Below are 17,316 nucleotides of genomic sequence, written 5' to 3' on the forward strand. Positions count from 1 at the left end.
CTTCTGGCCTCCTCAGGGGACAGGCATTCACAGGCACGCATTCATGCAGGCAGGCAAAGCCCCACACACAAAATCCTCCCCCCCCCCTTCTTTGAGACATGGCTTCTCCATGTAGCCTTGGCTGTCCTGGACTCACTTTGTAGACCAGGCTGGCCTCAAACTCAAGAGATCCTCCCGCCTCTGCCTCCCAAGTGCTAGGATTAAAGGAGTGTGCCACTATGCTGGGCTCCCACCAATATTTTTTAAAGTGCCAAACAGTGACCAGGCAGTGGTGGTGCACACTTGTAATCCCAGCACTCAAGAGAAACCCTGCCTCAAAAAACAAACAACAAAAGTACTTAATAGTTTCAAGCCAGTAGTTACAGCTTGCGGGGAGGAGCCAATGTTGAAGAAGTGAGAAGCAGACCTTATTTAAATTTTTATTAAATATACTCTCTTGGCACAAATCTTTAAAATATATAAACATTATATATAAACAAAGTGTCTTCATGGCATGAAAATAGAACTCCAGACTGGACAGTGACCATGGAAGAGAGCAACCACAGGCCGAGAGGCTCCCAGGCCAAAGCTGCCGGGGAGCACGTGGGAAAGCAAGGTCAGGGACCCACGACACCCTCACCACTGCTGCCTGGCCAGTTGCCTGAAGCAGAGCTCGGCCCAGCCATCTACATGGCACATCCTGCTGGGGTGGCCCAGGAGCCTCTGTCCCCTCCAGCCTCCTGGTGTGGGGTGGACAGCCTCTCCATCCCAGGAGGGGGTCCAGGCAAGGAACTGAGTGGGCAGTACCTCCCCTCTCAGCCACCACAGGACGCAGGGATGTCTGGGGACATGGTGGGGATGGCTCGTCACCATCTGCAAAGGAGGCAGGGAGATGGCCAAGCATCACAGGCACAAGGAGCAAGGACTGCAGTGAGGGCTGAGAACAGCTGGCGGGTCAAGCCACCCTGCTTAGGTCCTTCGTGTGAGATGGCTGCCATCCAGCTGTGCAAACCGACACTTAGCTCACCTGAGCAAGAACCGAATTGCACAGGGTAGGGGTTTTGTGTGTGCAGACCTTGGGCAGGATAAGTTGAAAACTAGAAACTAGAGGCAGGAGGACTGCTGCAAGTTAGAGGCTAGCCCAGATAACACCGAGGAGCAGGCTAGCCAGGGATTCTGACTAGGACTGTCTCAAAGACCCTATATCAAGAACTCCATACATCAGGAAAGGCATTAGGTCCCTGGGACACCTAGGGCGGCACAGGGGCTTCTCCTTGAGGTCAGTTGGCTGCTGGTTGCGCCCAGTGCCCTGGCCTTTCCTTACTTCCCAGGCCACAGACACCTCTGCACTCACTCACACAGGAAAAGCTGCCCATCTTAGGCCTATGGCAGCCTCGGTGCAGACCAGGGCTCACAGCAGGCCCAAAACCTGGCTGGGCAGTTTCAGGAGCTTGAGCTCTGTCTCCATGGGTGTCGTGCACACGAGAACCTTTGGGAAGCACCCCAGGTAAGTGACACCTACATGGGCATTTCCAGTGGGGTCTGTACCTGACGCCCCTGCCTGGTGGCCACAGGGCCTCCTGGAAAGGTTACAGGCCAGGTGGTTGGCAAAGGGCAGGTGCAGCCCTCAGGAATGAGATGGTCACAGTGCTCTGGGAGACAGCTGTGTGGGCAAGAGAGGCCATCTGTCACCTAGGGGGGATGGGCAGGCATGGTGGAGGGCTGAGGGGCACAGGCATAGCCACCACTGAGCAAGCTGTGACCCTCCAGAGTGTGGCTTTAAAGGAAAGGCCACCACATCTGCAGGCCAGGCATGGCCATAGCAAGAAGGGATGGGCTCTGAGCCCCGTGTGCCGATGGGCACTAGAATCAGCAGCAGGTCAGAGGACACAGGGCAGGAAGTGCAGTCAGACCCCTTAGGGGCCTTTGGGTAACGACCTAGGAGACTCACCAGCCACTAGCAAGGAGCTGAAGGGAGGAGCACAGCCAAGATCCACCTTCACAAGGTCACACCCTGAGTGCCAGCACTTTGCTATGGGCCCTGCAGCCCCAAGCCAGGTCCCGCCCTCCTGCCTATCCTCAAGGCACCACCAGGGCTGCCAGCCTGCGGCTGCATGTCCTTGATCCACCAGCTCACCGTCCACTGTTGAGGGGGCCTAGCTCTGCAGCCGGCGCAGCAGGATCTGCATGAGGTCAAAAGTGGTGAAGCTGATTCCCACGGCGATCGGGCCCTTCAGCCAGTTCATACTCAGGCCCTTGTAGAGGCCGCGTATCGCGCCCTCCTCACGCACGATGGAGCGCAGTGTGCTCAGGATGGAACCGTGCTGGTGGCCTGTGACACCTGCTGTCTGCATACGCCTCCGCACCACGTCCAGAGGGTAGGAGGCGGACTGCCCGATAAGGCCAGCACAGGCCCCGAAGACCATGCGCTCAAAGGGGTAGGGCTGCGGGCGGCCACTGTACTCTGCAGGGCAGAGGGCACATGAGTGCCACACTTGTATGACCTAGGGCCCCACTTCCTGGCCACCCTTTCTTAGTTTTGCTTCTTGGATTGGGACCCAGGGGCTCATGCATGCCAGGTCAGTGCTCTGAGCACTGAGCCACACCCCAGTCTAACGTAAGACACATTTTGCAAGTGAGACTTGCAAGGTCACCCAAGCCACATGTGTAGTAGTTCCCCCTCATCTATGGGGGTGCAGGTCCCACTCCTGCAGCTTCAGTGCCCCATCATATGGATGGTGAGTGCCAAGATTCTGCATGGATGGCTGGACCTGTAGAGTACAGGGCTCTACAGTTTCCTCCTCGTGCCCTGCCTGACTTCAGGGAGCTAATGAGGACTGAGGTGGTGGATGTGTAGGGACAGCTGTGTGAATGTAGTCTCTAGCCTAGTGCCCTGCAGGGAGGGGGCTGTGGGGCATTGACCACGCCATCAAAATCCAGTGCCTAGCACAGCCTGCAGCACAGGAAAAGGACAAAAGGACAGACAAGCATGCTGCTGTGGGTTCTCAGATCATGGCGGCCAGGGGTCACAACCACAGTAACCGCTGGTGGACAGGTTCTATTGTCAGTTGGTGCTCTGTGACAGAGTCTCACTGGATAGCTCAGGCTGGCCTCCACCTCGTGCCCATCCTGCCTCGGCCTCTGGCATGCGGCCCCACCCCCAGCTAGACTGAAAGGGTTCAACGTGGAGCATTTGTGCTGGTTGCCAGCCGAACAGTGTGGCAGCTGTGTGCACAGCATCTCGGCACCAGGCGGGCTGCTCTGCTGCCAAGGGTGAGCTATGGGAGGGTGCAGACTACTGTACTGCTGCCCAGGAGGGACGCAGGCACAAGGACTCGGGTCCTGGAGGGTCCGAGGACCATCCCCACAGATAGGCCAACAGACTGAGGTTTTGACACAGGGTCTTGTGATACAGCACAAGGCGGGCCTTGAGCCTGCAGCAATGCTCCTGCCTTACTCTCCTGAACAGTCAGATCGCAGGTGCACCCACCACTCCTGGATTCTGAAGCCATTTCTAGAGGGGAGACCACAGTCCCAGTGAGAGGCCTCAACTTCCCCAGATGTTTACTATTTAACAAAACAGTGGCGGGGGCGGTCCTGGGCAGCTGCCTGTTTGCAAGGTGCTTCCCTCTGGTGCCCTGGGCATTATCCCCACCGCCTCAGAGTGTGAGGAGGCAGGCCGGAGACACCAGTGCCGAGGAGTGGAGGAAGGAGGAGGAGGCAAACCTGAGGCCAGCCTGTGTTACCTAGTGAGAGCCTTTCTGAATAACTGAATAAAAACGAATGGACACGTTATCAGCCCCACTCCTGGCTCCGGGTCCCTGCCTGATGCCCTGTGTGCTCTGGATGTTATGGGGTCCACAGGGACAGCTCCCTGATCCGTCTCCTCCCCATCTCTCCTTACCTCGGTGCAGGCTCTTCAGGGTCTCGTAAGTAAAGAAGCTGAGCCCCGCGTAGGGAATGACGCCCAGCACAGTGGGTGTGAAGCCGAAGTAGAGGGTCTTCAGCCCTTCCTCTCTTGAGATGCGGATGAAGACGTGAAAGATGTTGCTGTACCTGCCGGGACCCGTAACAGGGCTCAGGGCCTGCACCCATCACTGCTTCTGTCTAGCACAGAGGCGGGCTCCATGGAGACTGCACTGCCTGCACTGCCTCCCACACTGCAGTCACTGGCTGGACCAGGGCCTTATGCACGTGCCAGGCAGGTGTCCTATCCTGAGCTGCCAAGTGCACCAGGCTGGCCTTTAACTCATAGAGACCCATCCTTTGCCTTTGATTAAAGGTGTGGGCCACCACACCTGGCTACACATAGGTATTTTTTAGAACAAATGGTGCTTTCTGGAATCTTGCAGAATCGCACCCGGTGAGCACCGCCACCCACAGTAGCACTAACATGGACCCTGGGCAGGACTCACATCTCCTTGGGTGTCACAGCCATCCTTGCTCTCACCAGGTCCAGGGGGTATGTGAGGGAAGCTGCGGTGGTTCCTGCCAGGGCGCCAGCCAGAAGGCGGGGCCACGGGGGCAGAGCTCTGTGGACAGGCAGAATAAGCTGAGACCTGGGTAGGGGCAGCTGAAGCCCACCCCTCAGCCTGGGGACGTGGAGGAATGCAAGACCCAGGAAGGCTCCAAGTGGCTGAGCTTGTGGGCTGCTCAGGCCAGCATCAATGCAACATCTTGTCTCCTCCCATCTGCATGAGTGACATGAGTTCCCCAGGGCCGGGGCCACATGGTGCCCTGTACCCTTGGGCCTCGGATCTGGGCCTCGGGATAAGCGAATGAGAGTTGAGAAGATGGCACAGGGCAGTGACAGAGGGGGAGGAATGGAGCTGAGGGATGGCGGGGCTCCTGCAGTCCCTCCAGAAGGAGGGGGTAGAGCCTAGGTGAAGAAGTTAATGCAACAGGAGCCTTAAAGGGGGTGGAGGGTGGGCGGGGCAGAGCGCGGAGGGGCGGGGCAGGGGTGGCAGGGGACCAGCGGGCCTCACTCTCCACGGAAGCCATAGTAGTGGCCCAGGATGCGCTTGTATTCCTCATGCGCGCTGAACTGGATGGCAGCGTAAGGAATCACTCGCACCATGGTGGCTGAGTTCCCACGCCATAGGCTGAGGAAGCCCTCATTGAGGTAGGTGAAGTAGAGGAGCCGGAAAGCCTCCTGAGGGAGACAAGGGAGTCAGCAGCACCTTTTTGCCACCACCGGCCCTGAGCACACTATGAAGGCAGTGCCTTCAAACGCAGAGGGCGGGTGGTGGCACCCCGCACTGGGCCTGCTGCTCTGTAGCAACCTAAGCTGCACCCTTTCTTCAGTCCCCTTCAAATGGCGGTGACTGACAGAAATAAGGGTTGCAAACACCCCCCAACCCCCACCCCGCATATCCTGCATGGCTTTTGGTCTGACGATGTCCCTTTCAAAAGCATTCTAGTGGCATGGGCTGTTCAAAGGTAAAGCACGCAGAAAGACAGGCTTTGACGCCCCACCCCAGAGGTGTGTTAAGGTGGCACGACAGTGGCTGAGACTGTCCTTTGGGGACCTGTGCACGACAGTCGGTCTCCTTGGAAACCTGTTCTCCCAGACTACCCCACCTACTGAGTCCCCACAGCAGCTCACCTTGGCAGAAAACCTTTTTGAAGACACTGGAAGAGACAAAAGCACAAGAGGCCATGAGATGTGGCTGTCAGGCTCCTGGGCCTGCACCCCCACACCCGGGGCCGGGGCTGGACCGTCCCTTGGGGATGCCGTGGGCGGTGGACAGAAATGTACTGGCTGGGGCTCCTGCCTAGGTGCTCACTGGCCCTCATGCCAGCCCTGACCCTGGGCCACCTCAGAACACATCCCACGGCTGCCTGGCTCCCCACTCTACTCTGCATGCCCCGTGCCAGCAGAGGGACAGGAGCTTCATGGCCATGGCACACAGATCTGCCTCGCTCCACACTGCCTGCGGTCTTCAGTCACATGTGGGGCAGGGGGCTGAGCTATGTGGGCCAGAAGGACTTGGGATGAGGAGAGGCTCTGGTGTGGCCAGTGGACACCCCCACCCCAGTGCCTGTGTGAAATCTGAGCACATCTCCATCCCTCAGCAGGAAACAACCACCTAGGGCCTGGTGCCACACCTGTGCAGAGGGCAGGTGACAGGGAAACAGAGGGCTTGCCCCATTCTCTGCCCATCCCAGCCATCTACTGACCAGGCAGGGGACAGAGTATCAGCACCCCCATTTTAAAGCACACCGAAGTGCAACAGTGGTGGACAGCCCCCTCTCCCAACAGCTGAAGGATGCTGCCACCATTTGACCATCAGCAGGAGGCTCAGCCTTGCGCAGGCCTGGCTGGCCCTGACACAATTTAGCACCAGGGAGGGACATGGGCTCTGGGTCGTGTCCCCCAAAATTACATCCCTACCCTCAGCCAGGTCTCTGGAAGGTGACTAGGTTTAAAAACCAAGTCTCTGAGTGCCATACAGGCAGGTGACCCTAGAACAGTGACTGGTGCCTCTAAGAACACAGGGCTGGGTGTGCTAGCCCATGCAAGTGACCCCAGCACCTAGAAGGCTGAGGCAGGAGGATTGTTGCAGTTCAAGGCCAACCTGGACTACAAACTGAATCTGAAGCCAGCCTGAGCTATAGTATGAGACTGTCTGGGGCTGTGGGAGGAAGGGGAGGCAGTGCTCCGCAGCCTCCACACTGTGCAAGGGCAGGCCCACGGCTTGTTACCTTGGAAGATGATCTTGGTCCTGTCCAGGGGGGCTACTGCTGTCTTGGCGAGCGCACCAGCCAGGGCTCCGGACAGCAGGGAGCTAAGCACTTGCCTGTGGTCTCTCTGCAAAAGAACACCAGGTCAAGGCCACAAGAGGCTGGGGGGTGGGGGGTGGGGCGCTCACCAGAGGACCAAGTCCCAGAGGAGCACTGAGAGCCTTTAACGTCTGTGTTCCCACATGTAGCCGTGTGCACCAGGCGTTCCCCTCTATCAGGATTGTCCGTTTCTCGGTGAACCTGGAGCATGCTGCTTCAGAGGGACCGCAGGGCCCACAGGCTCCGGGATCCTGACTCCATGCCTCCCTGCCCTGGCAGGGGCTCACAGCCATGTGCCCTCACGGTTCCTTGTGGGTCCTGGGGTCTGAACCCAGGTCCTCATGCTTGACAAACACTCTTTTTACTGACTGAACATTTCCCTGGCCCTTCTTCTTCCTCCTCCTCCTCTTTCTTCTTTTTTGTTTATTTTTGAGGCAGGGTCCCTCTGTGTAATCATGGCTGGCCTGGAGCCTACTTATGCAGACCAGCTGGCTGGATCTGGCCATGTAACCACCATTTCCCCCCTTGAGAGACATAGTTCAGACTATCCTCAATCTTGCAATCCTCCTGCCTCAACCACCCAAGTGCTAAGACATGTGTGCTCTTACCAGCCTCAGTGTTGTTGGTAACCTGCTTGGCTTTGTGCACTTAGCCTCTTGCAGGGAGGGTGACAATTATCCCTGCAACTTGTCCTGAGCCTTTCTTCCAATTTCCTGGTTTTCATGATCTCTGAGTGCAATTCTTAGTTCCCCATCCCCACCCTTTTTTTTTTATATAACTGCAGTGTAGCACTTTGGAGCCAAATTTCTTTTTCTTTTTCTTTTCTTTTTTTGGGGGGTGGGTGGGTGGGCGGGGAGTTCTCTGTGTAACCCTGGCTGTCTTAGAACTCACTATGAGACCAGATTGGTCTTGAACTCATAAAGATGCACCTGCTTCTGCCTCCCAAGTGCTGGGATTAAAGGTGTGCGCAACCACTGCCAGCTGAGATTTTGGAGCTGAGATCACAGGTGTGCACAGTGTCCCCTCCATGGGGCCACCATAGGGCAGAGCATCAGACCAGCAATGGTCAGCAGACAGTGCTGGGGATCCAGTGGCCAGCAGGGGTGTGTGTGTGTGTGTGTGGGTAAGGATAAAGGTACGGGGCTGGGGGACCCAGTGGCAGGGGGTAGTGGTGACTGAGGGGGAGTTCACTGGTAGTGGTGCCTTCAGTGGGTCCCTGGGGGCAGGCTCTGTCCCGGGGACCTCTGGAATGCAGATGGCTGTGTACAAATCCTTTAAACTCTGTCAGGCCCCTAAAGGACTATGCCTAAGAACACCATTAATGACCTCCAGCTGGCCCCAGTGAGGGCATCCTCTTGCCCCCCTGGCCATCCCAGGTGCCTCCCGTAACGCAGGGAAAGGTCAAGAGGACCACAGGGTGCTGCCAGCTCAGCCACCGACACCATGGACTTTGAGACTGTGGTGAGGCACCTGGGGAGGCCTGTGGCTGCACCAGCCTATTTTGGGTCCAGCAGGACATCCATTGGTGGCAGATGTCCACGGGGAACAAGGGTGGGCCTAGCCTAGTTGATTGTCCTGCTGTTGTTAAAGTTTGGAGATAGGTCTTGTTTACAGTGCAGCAGGCTGGCTTGGAACTTGCAACCTCTGACCTCAGACTCCTGAGTGCTGGGGGCCAGATGTACTCCTCTCACTTTTTGAGGGATTATCTCCTTCAAAGGCAGCAAGGGCCTGAGGGATGGGCCTGCCACCCCGCTTTGTATTTATGAGCTCTCTAAGTGCCTTCCCCAACTACAGGTGAGGACTTGGCCTTTTGCCAAATTCTGGGCCTGGGTAGGCTTTGGATGACACCTTAGGCAGCAATGCTGCCTCATGGTCCTTGCTCGCAGTGACAGGAGTGGGTGGCTGCCATGAGCAGGGACTTGGTCTATATTATGCTGACCCAGTGGGGACCCAGCAATCATCTACAGCCGCGGCTCTCAACATGGAGGTTGTGAACCCCGGGGCGGGGGTGTCAAATGATACTTTCATGGGATCACATATCAGACATCCTGAAAATTAGATATTTACGGGGTTGGAGAGATGGCTCAGAGGTTAAGAGCACGGACTGCTCTTCCAGAGGTCCTGAGTTCAATTCCCAGCATCCACACGGTGGCTCACAGCCATCTATGATGTGATCTCATGCCTTCTTCTGACCTGCAGAGCTATAAGAAGGCAGATCGCTGCATACATAAATAAATAAATATTTTTTAAAAATTAGATATTTACATTGCAATTCACAACAGTAGTAAAAGTACAGCTATGAAGTAGCAATGAAGCAATGTTATGGTGGGGTCACCACAAAGAGAAGCTGTGTTAAAGGGTCACAGCGATAGGAAGGCTGAGAACCACTGTCCCCGGAAAGTGCACTACTTGCCTGTGAGGAGACTGCCCCGGACAGAACTGCTTCGGCATCCTCGCGCAGGCGCACCGAGCCTTCCTGCACACCATTACCCATCCCAGGCGTGCTGGACAGCGGGAGGCTCAGTCCTGAGGAACAAGAAGGGCTGGTGAGACGAGCTGGACAGTGAGACGGTGACCGTCCAGCTCGGAGGCTCATCTCGGCCTCCTCTGATGACCTTTACCTTACTTGACTCTCGGCTCATGTCATCATGAGCTTAGTCAGATGCTGAGGTGACTGTGCCCTGGCTTGATGGCTCTATCATAACAAACATCTTTCTTTCTGTCACTTGCACATGACCATCACAAACAGATCAGAGAGGGCAAGAGGCTGGCTGAGGCCACACAGCAGGGAGAAGAAAGACAGGACACGCTTCTATCACAGCAATGGCAGCATGGCAGGGAATGCAGGTCAGGGGACCCAGAGCTCAGAGCCACCGAGTGCCAGCCCCACCACCAGTCCCATGGTGACATTGAGAATGTGATTATTTTTCTCCTATGCCAGCCGCCTGTTCTCTGTAGAAAGAAGTCACGTTAAGCCTTGCTCCCTCCCTTCTCCCTGATGATGGAGCCCAGGGCAGCCATCTGTGCTCAGGCCCCACCTTCTCGGGCCATAGGACCTCAGGGGAGCATGGACAAAGGGATAGGAAATGCCACTGTGCACCACTGTTCTCTGAGGCCTCCGTTTTCATGGTTTTGCATGATCCCATCAGCGGACTTGGTGGTGCAGGCCTGTCACCTGCCAATGTGGGAGGCTGAGGCTGAGGACCTGAGTCCCAGGCCAGTGAGCTTAAGGTCAGCCTGGGTGACCATGAAAAGTAAAAGAAGGCTGTGGCTGGCTCAGGTGGAGGGCACTGGCCTAGGACCCATCAGTGAGGGGCTGCAGTTCTGCCTAGATCGCTCAGTGGGCCATCACTGGCCTAGCATCCTAGAGCTCAATGTTTAATCTCCATTGTGGAAAAAAACAAAACATCCAGTGAAACAGGATGGGGGTGTGGCTCAGTGACAGAGCTTGTGAGTGCCTGGCAAACAGGAGGTCTGGGGTGCCATCTCAAGACCAACAAATAAAGTACAAATGAATGAAATAATGTGACAAATCAATACACAGTACAGTGTGATGAGCAGTAGCTGCTGAGCAGACCTCAGCAGTAAGGACAGCAGCACTGCCTGTTAAGCGGCACGCTCCCTACTCAGCCCTCCGTATGGGACTTAGCCTGAGTCCAGCACAAACAGAGAGCTCAGCCCACTGCCGGAAGCCATCCCTGGGCAGAAAGCATGTAGGCTCAATTTTCTTTCTTTCTTTCTTTTTTTTTTTTTTTTAAGATTTATTAATTTATTTATACAGTGTTCAGCCTGCATGTGAGCAGAGGGCACCAGATCTCATTACCGATGATTATGATCCACCATGTGGTTGCTGGGAATCGAACTCAGGACCTTTGGAAGAGCAGCCAGTATTCTTAACCTCTGAGCCATCTCTCTAGCCCAGGCTCAATTTTCTTAACGAATATATTTCATTATGAACTTATTAACCAAGAGTACCTCACTTATAACCTGACTAACTTAAACAATAGGAAAAGAAGATTAAAGAATACAATAATGAAACTGTAAGGATATCAGTTCCATGGAACGATTCTCCTGGCGTATTCAGCAGGATTTCTTCTGCTGGAACCTGGAGCAACCAAACCCAGAACCTCAGCAGAGCCTGAAGCCCCGAAGCCTTCCCTCAAGCAATTCTCTCTAGGAGCGTCTCGAAGTGGAGCAATGAACAGCCAGAACTATCCCAAGTCTCCAAAGGCCCCACCTCCTGTTTTTGGCTCACATTTATACCTCCTCTCAGAATTTGTTCAAGGATGTTTTTCAGCTGGTTAACAACCAATCTCCCCCACATGGTGGTTCGAGTTCTCAGGGGATAAACATCACCTGCTCTCTCACAAGTCTTTTTCTTATCCCCCACTTGTGATCTAAACAAAAAACATGTTTATCTCTCCTTCAAAAGCAGGCTGAACCGAGCATAGTGGTGCACACCCTGAGTTCTAGCATTCAGGAGGTAGAGGAAAGTGTCTCTGTGAATTTGAGAGCAGTGTGGTCTACAAAGTGAGTTCCAGGACAGCCTGAGCTTCATAGTGACATCCTGTCTTGAGCAAACCAAAAAAAGACAAGACAGACAGACAGACAGACAGATAAGTATGTAAATAAATAAATAGATAAAAGAAAGAAAAAAGAAAGCAGACTGGGCTGCAGAGATGGCTCAGCTGTTAAGAGCACTGGCTGCTCATGCAAAGGCCCTGAGTTCAATTCCCAGCAGCCACATGGTGGCTCATGACCATCTATAATGTGATATGATGCCCTCTTCTGTCTGATGCTCTCTTCTGTCATGCAGGCATGCATTCAATATTAGAAAGAAAGAAAGAAAGAGGCCTGAGGATGGGACAGGAAACATGAACGTGAGTTCTCAAGCAGTACCCTGAGGTGTTCAAGGAGGGACCACAGGACCAGAAACAGGGCGACAGCTGGAAAGTGGCATAAGGATGTCCTGAGTGATGACCTAGCGTGTGTGTCTCCAGGACCCACACCGATGTGAGCAGATGGTGAGCAGGACGGTGGGGAGGAGAGAGGCCTCTCCTGGCAGAGCCCTGAGAATGCATGCAGCTCCTTGGATCACCAGTTGTCCTCTGACCTTCACGTGCGCATTGTGATAACTCTGCGGCAGAGCCTTTCGTGTGTAAGGCCCCATCCCCAGGAATGATAGATTGATGGACAATACATTACATAGATGATAGATGACTGATTTATAGGTAATAGATAGATGATAACAGTAGATGGGTGATAGATGGATAGGAAATAGGGTCAGGCGGCAGGCATAGATCAGACGCTGTCTTTGCAACCCCGAGGAGAGCTCTGCTCAGAGCCAGGCCCCTGAGTCCAGATGAGCCCACTACAGGGTGTTACTTGGCACAGCTGATAGGTTAGAAAGTTATGCCACTTATAAAGCCAGAAGGGTCCTGAGAACCCACCTGGGTCTCACCGACACTACCAGCCCAATGTGGCGGTGACATCACCCACCCTGCAGCCTGGGCACTTATCTGTCTGCACATCCTGGGGCCCAAACCCCTCAGGACGCCAGCATTCCCTGTCAGGGCCCAGTATCTGGCCTCAGCCCATGGGCGTCCCAGGAGGAGTGACAGCGGCCCAAGAGTTACTTCTGATGCACTCTAGAGGATGAGGCAGGGGGATAACACGTTCCAGGCAAGCCTGCGCTGCATGGTGAGACTGTCTCAAAAGCAGAAAAAAACAAGCGAAAGGCTGTTTCTGTAAATATTTACCCCGGGAATGGCCAGGCCCAAGCCCAGCACAGCGCAGTGACCTGGGCTCATTCCAGAACAGTTGCCCTCTAAGCTCAACTGTTTGTTCCTGGAGTCACTACAGAGCTGAGCTACCTCCTAGGGAGCCCCGCTTTGTACAGGAAGCCATGCTTGTGAACCACCATGCGAAGAGGGCTGTGTGCGGAGCCGTGGTGGGGCTGAGATGGGGTCCCACGAGGATGGGGAGCTGTACCAAGGGGCTGGAGAGATAGCTCAGAGGCGAGAGTACTGCCTGCTCCTGCAGAAGACCCAGGTTTGATTTCCAGGCAGTCACATGTTGGCTCACAAACATTTCTAACTGCAATTCTAGGGGACTGGACACTGATTTCTGTCCTCAGCAGACACTACACACATGTGATGCATAGACACCAATGCAGGCAAAACACCCACATGCGTAAAAATAAAAACAACATTACTGTAAGTAAGCAGCATAGAGTGATGTAAAGAGACTAAAATGAAAATGAATGGGTGAAATCAAGGCTAAAAAAGCCATGCTAAAAGATGAAACACCATGGCCGAGTCAGGTCTGTGGTACTGAGCGCCTGGCCTAGTGACCTGGCTCCTCTTGTAGCATACTGCCAGGCCTGCCTTTGGGACAGTATGAGCAGACCAGGTATATACAGAGGGAGGCACCCTTCTGCAGGGCTTCGTGCTGGCTGGTTTCCTAGGAGACCTTCTTGGCAAGGCGCACACTTACTTTTACCATCCCCTCTCGTCAACCTGGGGTTGTGAGGCCTTTGGTGAAAGGTTGCCCATGGCCTCCATGTTGAGGGTGAGGACAGGGGTCAAGACATATATCAGAGACAGGACGTAAGAGCTGTCTGCCAAATGCCAGGCCCGCCCTCACCTCATCTGCCTTAGCTGAAGGCATCCAGGTCTATTTTACAGATGGGGAGTTGGGGATAAAACTCTGATAGAGCATGCGCCTATCAGGGCTGGGGTCGTGGCTCACGGGTGGAGCCTCTGCCTAGAATTCTCCAGTGAAGGGCAGGGGTATGGGGTGGGGTGGGGTAACATCCAAGGCGCCCCCACCCTACTGCCAGCACCCTAAAATCTACAAAAAAAGGTCTGAACATGGGGAGGCTTTGGCCTGTTAGGGGGAGGACGACAGGTTCAGTGACTCCAGGTGGTTACTGGGGTACATGGTTGCTCACTTGCCTGCTACTGAGGCACCCCCCCTTACTTTTCAGAGCTCAGCCAAGCCTAGTACAGGACTTCAAAGCTGCAGGAGATCTCTTGCCTAGGGAGCCCAGCCCTGCCCTAGAAAATCGTGTGTTCCTTAATTAAGCCTTCGCTTATGCCAGACGAACAGCCATGGAGTGGAGGGGGGCGTGGGTAGACTTCAATTCTCACACAGTCAGACAGAACACAACCTGTCCCAGGCAGTGCCTTACGCAGCTCAGCGCCCTGATGCTGGCTCCAGCACTTGGACAAGAGCCCAGCTCATGTCCAGGGATGAGGACAGAAGTTAATGTCTGGACCACCAGGCGGAGGACCAGTTAACGCGCCCTTGCTGTGGGCTGATGCCACAGGCTGTAGAGGAAAAGGGGAACCAACACTTGAGGGACTGCAGCCAGGGTCTCTACCCCTGGTATGAGGCTACCCCAGCCTGTTGGCTTTCACAAGCCTGGCAAAAGCCAGAGGAAACCATGTCTGAGGGAGGATGAGAAACTAAGCTTGTGTGATTTTGAAAATCTTGGGGCAGGCAGTGGCACTTAGTGGAGAGGCAATTCCTGGCCTATGCCACGTGCTGGCCTCTATGTCCTGCGCTGCCAAACAGCCTGATGCCCTGAACTGGGTCAAGTTCAAGGCTTGGGCTTTACATAGTAATAATGACCACTCTGGCTGCAATGAGGCACAGACCCTGCATGCAAGGAGGAGGAGTAGATGAGCCATGGGGCGCTCTGGAGCTCCTGTCCTCAGAAAAAGCTGGGTGGAGTTTGGCTGGAGATGCCAGGTCCCTGCACCCACAGTAGGCTCTGAGGGGTCTGTAGAATGAGCCTTGTCGTCTGTGAGGCTCTGCTCCCCCGCAGCAGTTAGGTCATGTGGACAGTGACCCGTGGTGACTTGAAAAGCAAATACGGCAACTGTCTGCAAGAGCAAAGGGTGCAGGCAGCTTGCTGAGCAGGCACAGGCCAAATGCAAAGACATCGGCGTGGAGCATGCTCACGGCTTCCTAAACAATATAGTGGGCCAGCTCTTTGCTTAGTATTTGCACCTTATCCTGTATTGTGTCAGCTAGGTAGGACACACTCTGGAGCTCGGTAAACAAGGCACCACTGCACAGAAGTGACCCGGGTTGAGGGCTGGATGACTCGGGGTGGGAAGAAGAGCCGATGACAATGCTAGAGCCAAGCGTCACATGCAACAGCAGATGGCAGTGCAGTCAGCTGTCACTATAGCCGTAGATGGCAGGCTCTGTGGGCATCTACTGGTTATTCCTTCCTATCCTGCCCCAGCGCTAAGCAGTTAGCAGTTGCACACTGGCCCTAACTGCTGCCATCCTGTTTTCTGGAGCTGTGTTGCCTCCAGCCTCTTCTCCTTGGCCTCTGTTGCTTAAGACCTGATGGCATGGGGGACACTGGCTGTGTCCTGTAGCCCTGCCCTTCTCCCAGTGCTAGACAGGTCAGCTGTGCTGTCACAGTGAAGCTGGGAGGACACAGTACAGGGTTTCTCTTGGTGCTCCCGGCTAAGGTAAGGTCAGCTAAGCATCTTCTGGTCAAGCAGCCATTTTGCGGCCACCTCTGGGATCTGCTGTTTAGGGTGAGGGACAGGGTGAGCACAGATGAAGTGCCAGCTATGGAGTGGAGAAAACACTGACTTACACATGACGAGATGTGTTTATAGGGATAGACAGATCTGTCTATCCTGGCTTTTTGCTTTATTTGGTTTGTTTTTTGAGACAAGGTTTCACTCTGTAGACCAGGCTGGCCTCAGACTCAAGAGATCTACCTACCTCTGCCTCGTGAGTGCTAGGATTAAAGGCGTGCGACATCACTGGCTGGTGTTTTGTTTTTGAGACAGAGTTTCAAGTAGCTTGGGATGTCCTCCTGCCTCAGCCTCCTAAATGCTGGATTTATAGATGTGCTGCACCATGCCTGGCTCAAAGCCAATTCTGTTCGTCAGTCCTGAGAGGTGAACCCAGCTTCCTGGGTACAGGGAATCTGCTGAATCACTGACGTGTACACACAGCCCTCCTCTGCTCATTTTTTTCTCTCTCTCTCTTTCAAACAGGGTCTTGTGCAATTCCTTGAGGTTGGCCAGAAACATGCTGGGTAACCTCCTGAGTGCAGGGGTCACAGGGATGCACCACCATACCTGGCTCAAACTAACTTCTCTTCAGTACTAGGGATGGAACCCAGGCCCCCACGGATGCAGCAAGCTCTCCAGCTCTTAGCTGCCTCACTCTTTGCCACCCTTTTACTCTGGCCATCCAGCCATTGCTTAAATAAGCAAGGCGGTGAGGAGTGCTGCAGCACCAACTCACAAGACCAGGGCTGGGGCTGCACCAGTAAGGAGCACACACTTAGCCCATGGCAGGCCCTGGGTTCCATCCTCAGCACCCTGAGACCCTGGCTACCCAGAGAGGCCAGCATCCTGCGTCACTGCTTGAGAGCTGCAGCCACTCCCACCCTGTCCATGGAGGGGCACCTTCTCAGTGACAGGGCTTCCAAGTGTAAAGTGGGTCCTATAGTGACGGCCATCAGAAGCCAATTACCACCTGTCTGCCAATGATAATGATAAGGGCCGTTTTCTTTTCTAGAACATAGAGTTTGGTACATCTGGTATGGTGGCTGTTGCCTGCTAACCCTGACAGCCTGTCTACCTCAAAGACATACAGAGCTCCTCACTCTCTGCTCTGGGGGCTGTGACTGTCACCCTGGCTGGGAACTCTACACATACCTCACAGTCACTCAGGTCTCGAAATGCTCAGACAGCACTGGCCACAGCATACCGCCAACACAGCGCTTGGGATCTAAGGTACAAACTTCAGGCCAGCCTGGACACACAGCAAGTTCCAGGCCAGCCTGGGAGGGACACACAGCAAGTTCCAGGCCAGCCTGGGAGGGACACACAACAAGGTCCAGGCCAGCCTGGACAACCTAGCAAGACTCTGCTCAAAGATGAGAAAGCACATAGACAAGTGGGGATACATGTCGCTTGGTGCGCCGCTGCCTGTCTCACATTGCTTGTCTCTGGGCCCATCTCTAGCACTGAGAAGAAAAAAAGAAAAAGTCAAAGAAAGGCCAGCGTGAGCCTTGCTGGATAATCAGGTCGCTCTCTGGAATGCTCTTGGTAAGCTGAGAGAACGGACTCCTGTCAGTTGGCCTCTGACCTCCACACACACGCTGTAGCACACACATCCTCCCCCACAATAAATAAACACTTGCACAAAAGCTCACTGTCCTCTGCTCTTGCCCACTCCAGCACCAGTGGCCTTTGGGTCAGCTATGGTACCGCCCGATACTGGGCCCCTTCGCTGTTGCTCCTCACCTCCAAGAGCCCAGGCCTTACCACGTTGGGAGCAGTACAGTGCTATGCACCTGCTCACTCAACAGCTATCTACCACGAGGTAGGCAAATTCCTAGACATTTTGAATTCCACATTTTTTTCCCAAGACTGGGTTTCTCTGTTCAGACTCACTTTGTAGACCAGGCTGGCCTCGAACTCACAGCGATCCGCCTGCCTCTGCCTCCCGAGTGCTGGGATTAAAGGCGTGCGCCACCACACCCAGCTGAACTCCACATTTTTATGC

At 54.6% G+C, this 17,316-nt stretch overlaps 1 protein-coding gene across 1 annotated transcript; it reads right to left on the reverse strand.

Annotated features, from left to right (window-relative positions):
• Window positions 1–930: 930 nt before the first annotated feature.
• Slc25a42 (solute carrier family 25 member 42) lies at window positions 931–9,287 on the reverse strand. Its single transcript, XM_051169610.1, has 7 exons — window positions 9,176–9,287; window positions 6,685–6,790; window positions 5,585–5,610; window positions 4,965–5,131; window positions 4,395–4,511; window positions 3,884–4,035; window positions 931–2,443 (listed from the first exon to the last, which is right to left on the reverse strand). The coding sequence occupies exons 1-7, from the start codon at window positions 9,254–9,256 to the stop codon at window positions 2,136–2,138; spliced, it is 957 nt and encodes a 318-aa protein (XP_051025567.1). The 5' UTR covers window positions 9,257–9,287; the 3' UTR covers window positions 931–2,135.
• Window positions 9,288–17,316: the final 8,029 nt, after the last annotated feature.

The sequence above is a fragment of the Acomys russatus genome, chromosome 27 (assembly GCF_903995435.1).
Source record: "Acomys russatus chromosome 27, mAcoRus1.1, whole genome shotgun sequence".
NCBI classification, from domain to species: Eukaryota; Metazoa; Chordata; class Mammalia; order Rodentia; family Muridae; genus Acomys; species Acomys russatus.

Coding starts and splice junctions, on each gene's coding strand:
- Slc25a42 (XM_051169610.1), bottom strand. CDS start 9,256: ATGGGTAATGGTGTGCAGGAAGGCTCGGTGCGCCTGCGCGAGGATGCC. Junction 6,791..9,175: donor CCGGGGCAGTCTCCTCACAG/GCAAGTAGTGCA, acceptor GTTCTTTTGCAG/AGAGACCACAGGCAAGTGCT. Junction 5,611..6,684: donor GACCAAGATCATCTTCCAAG/GTAACAAGCCGT, acceptor TGTCTCTTCCAG/TGTCTTCAAAAAGGTTTTCT.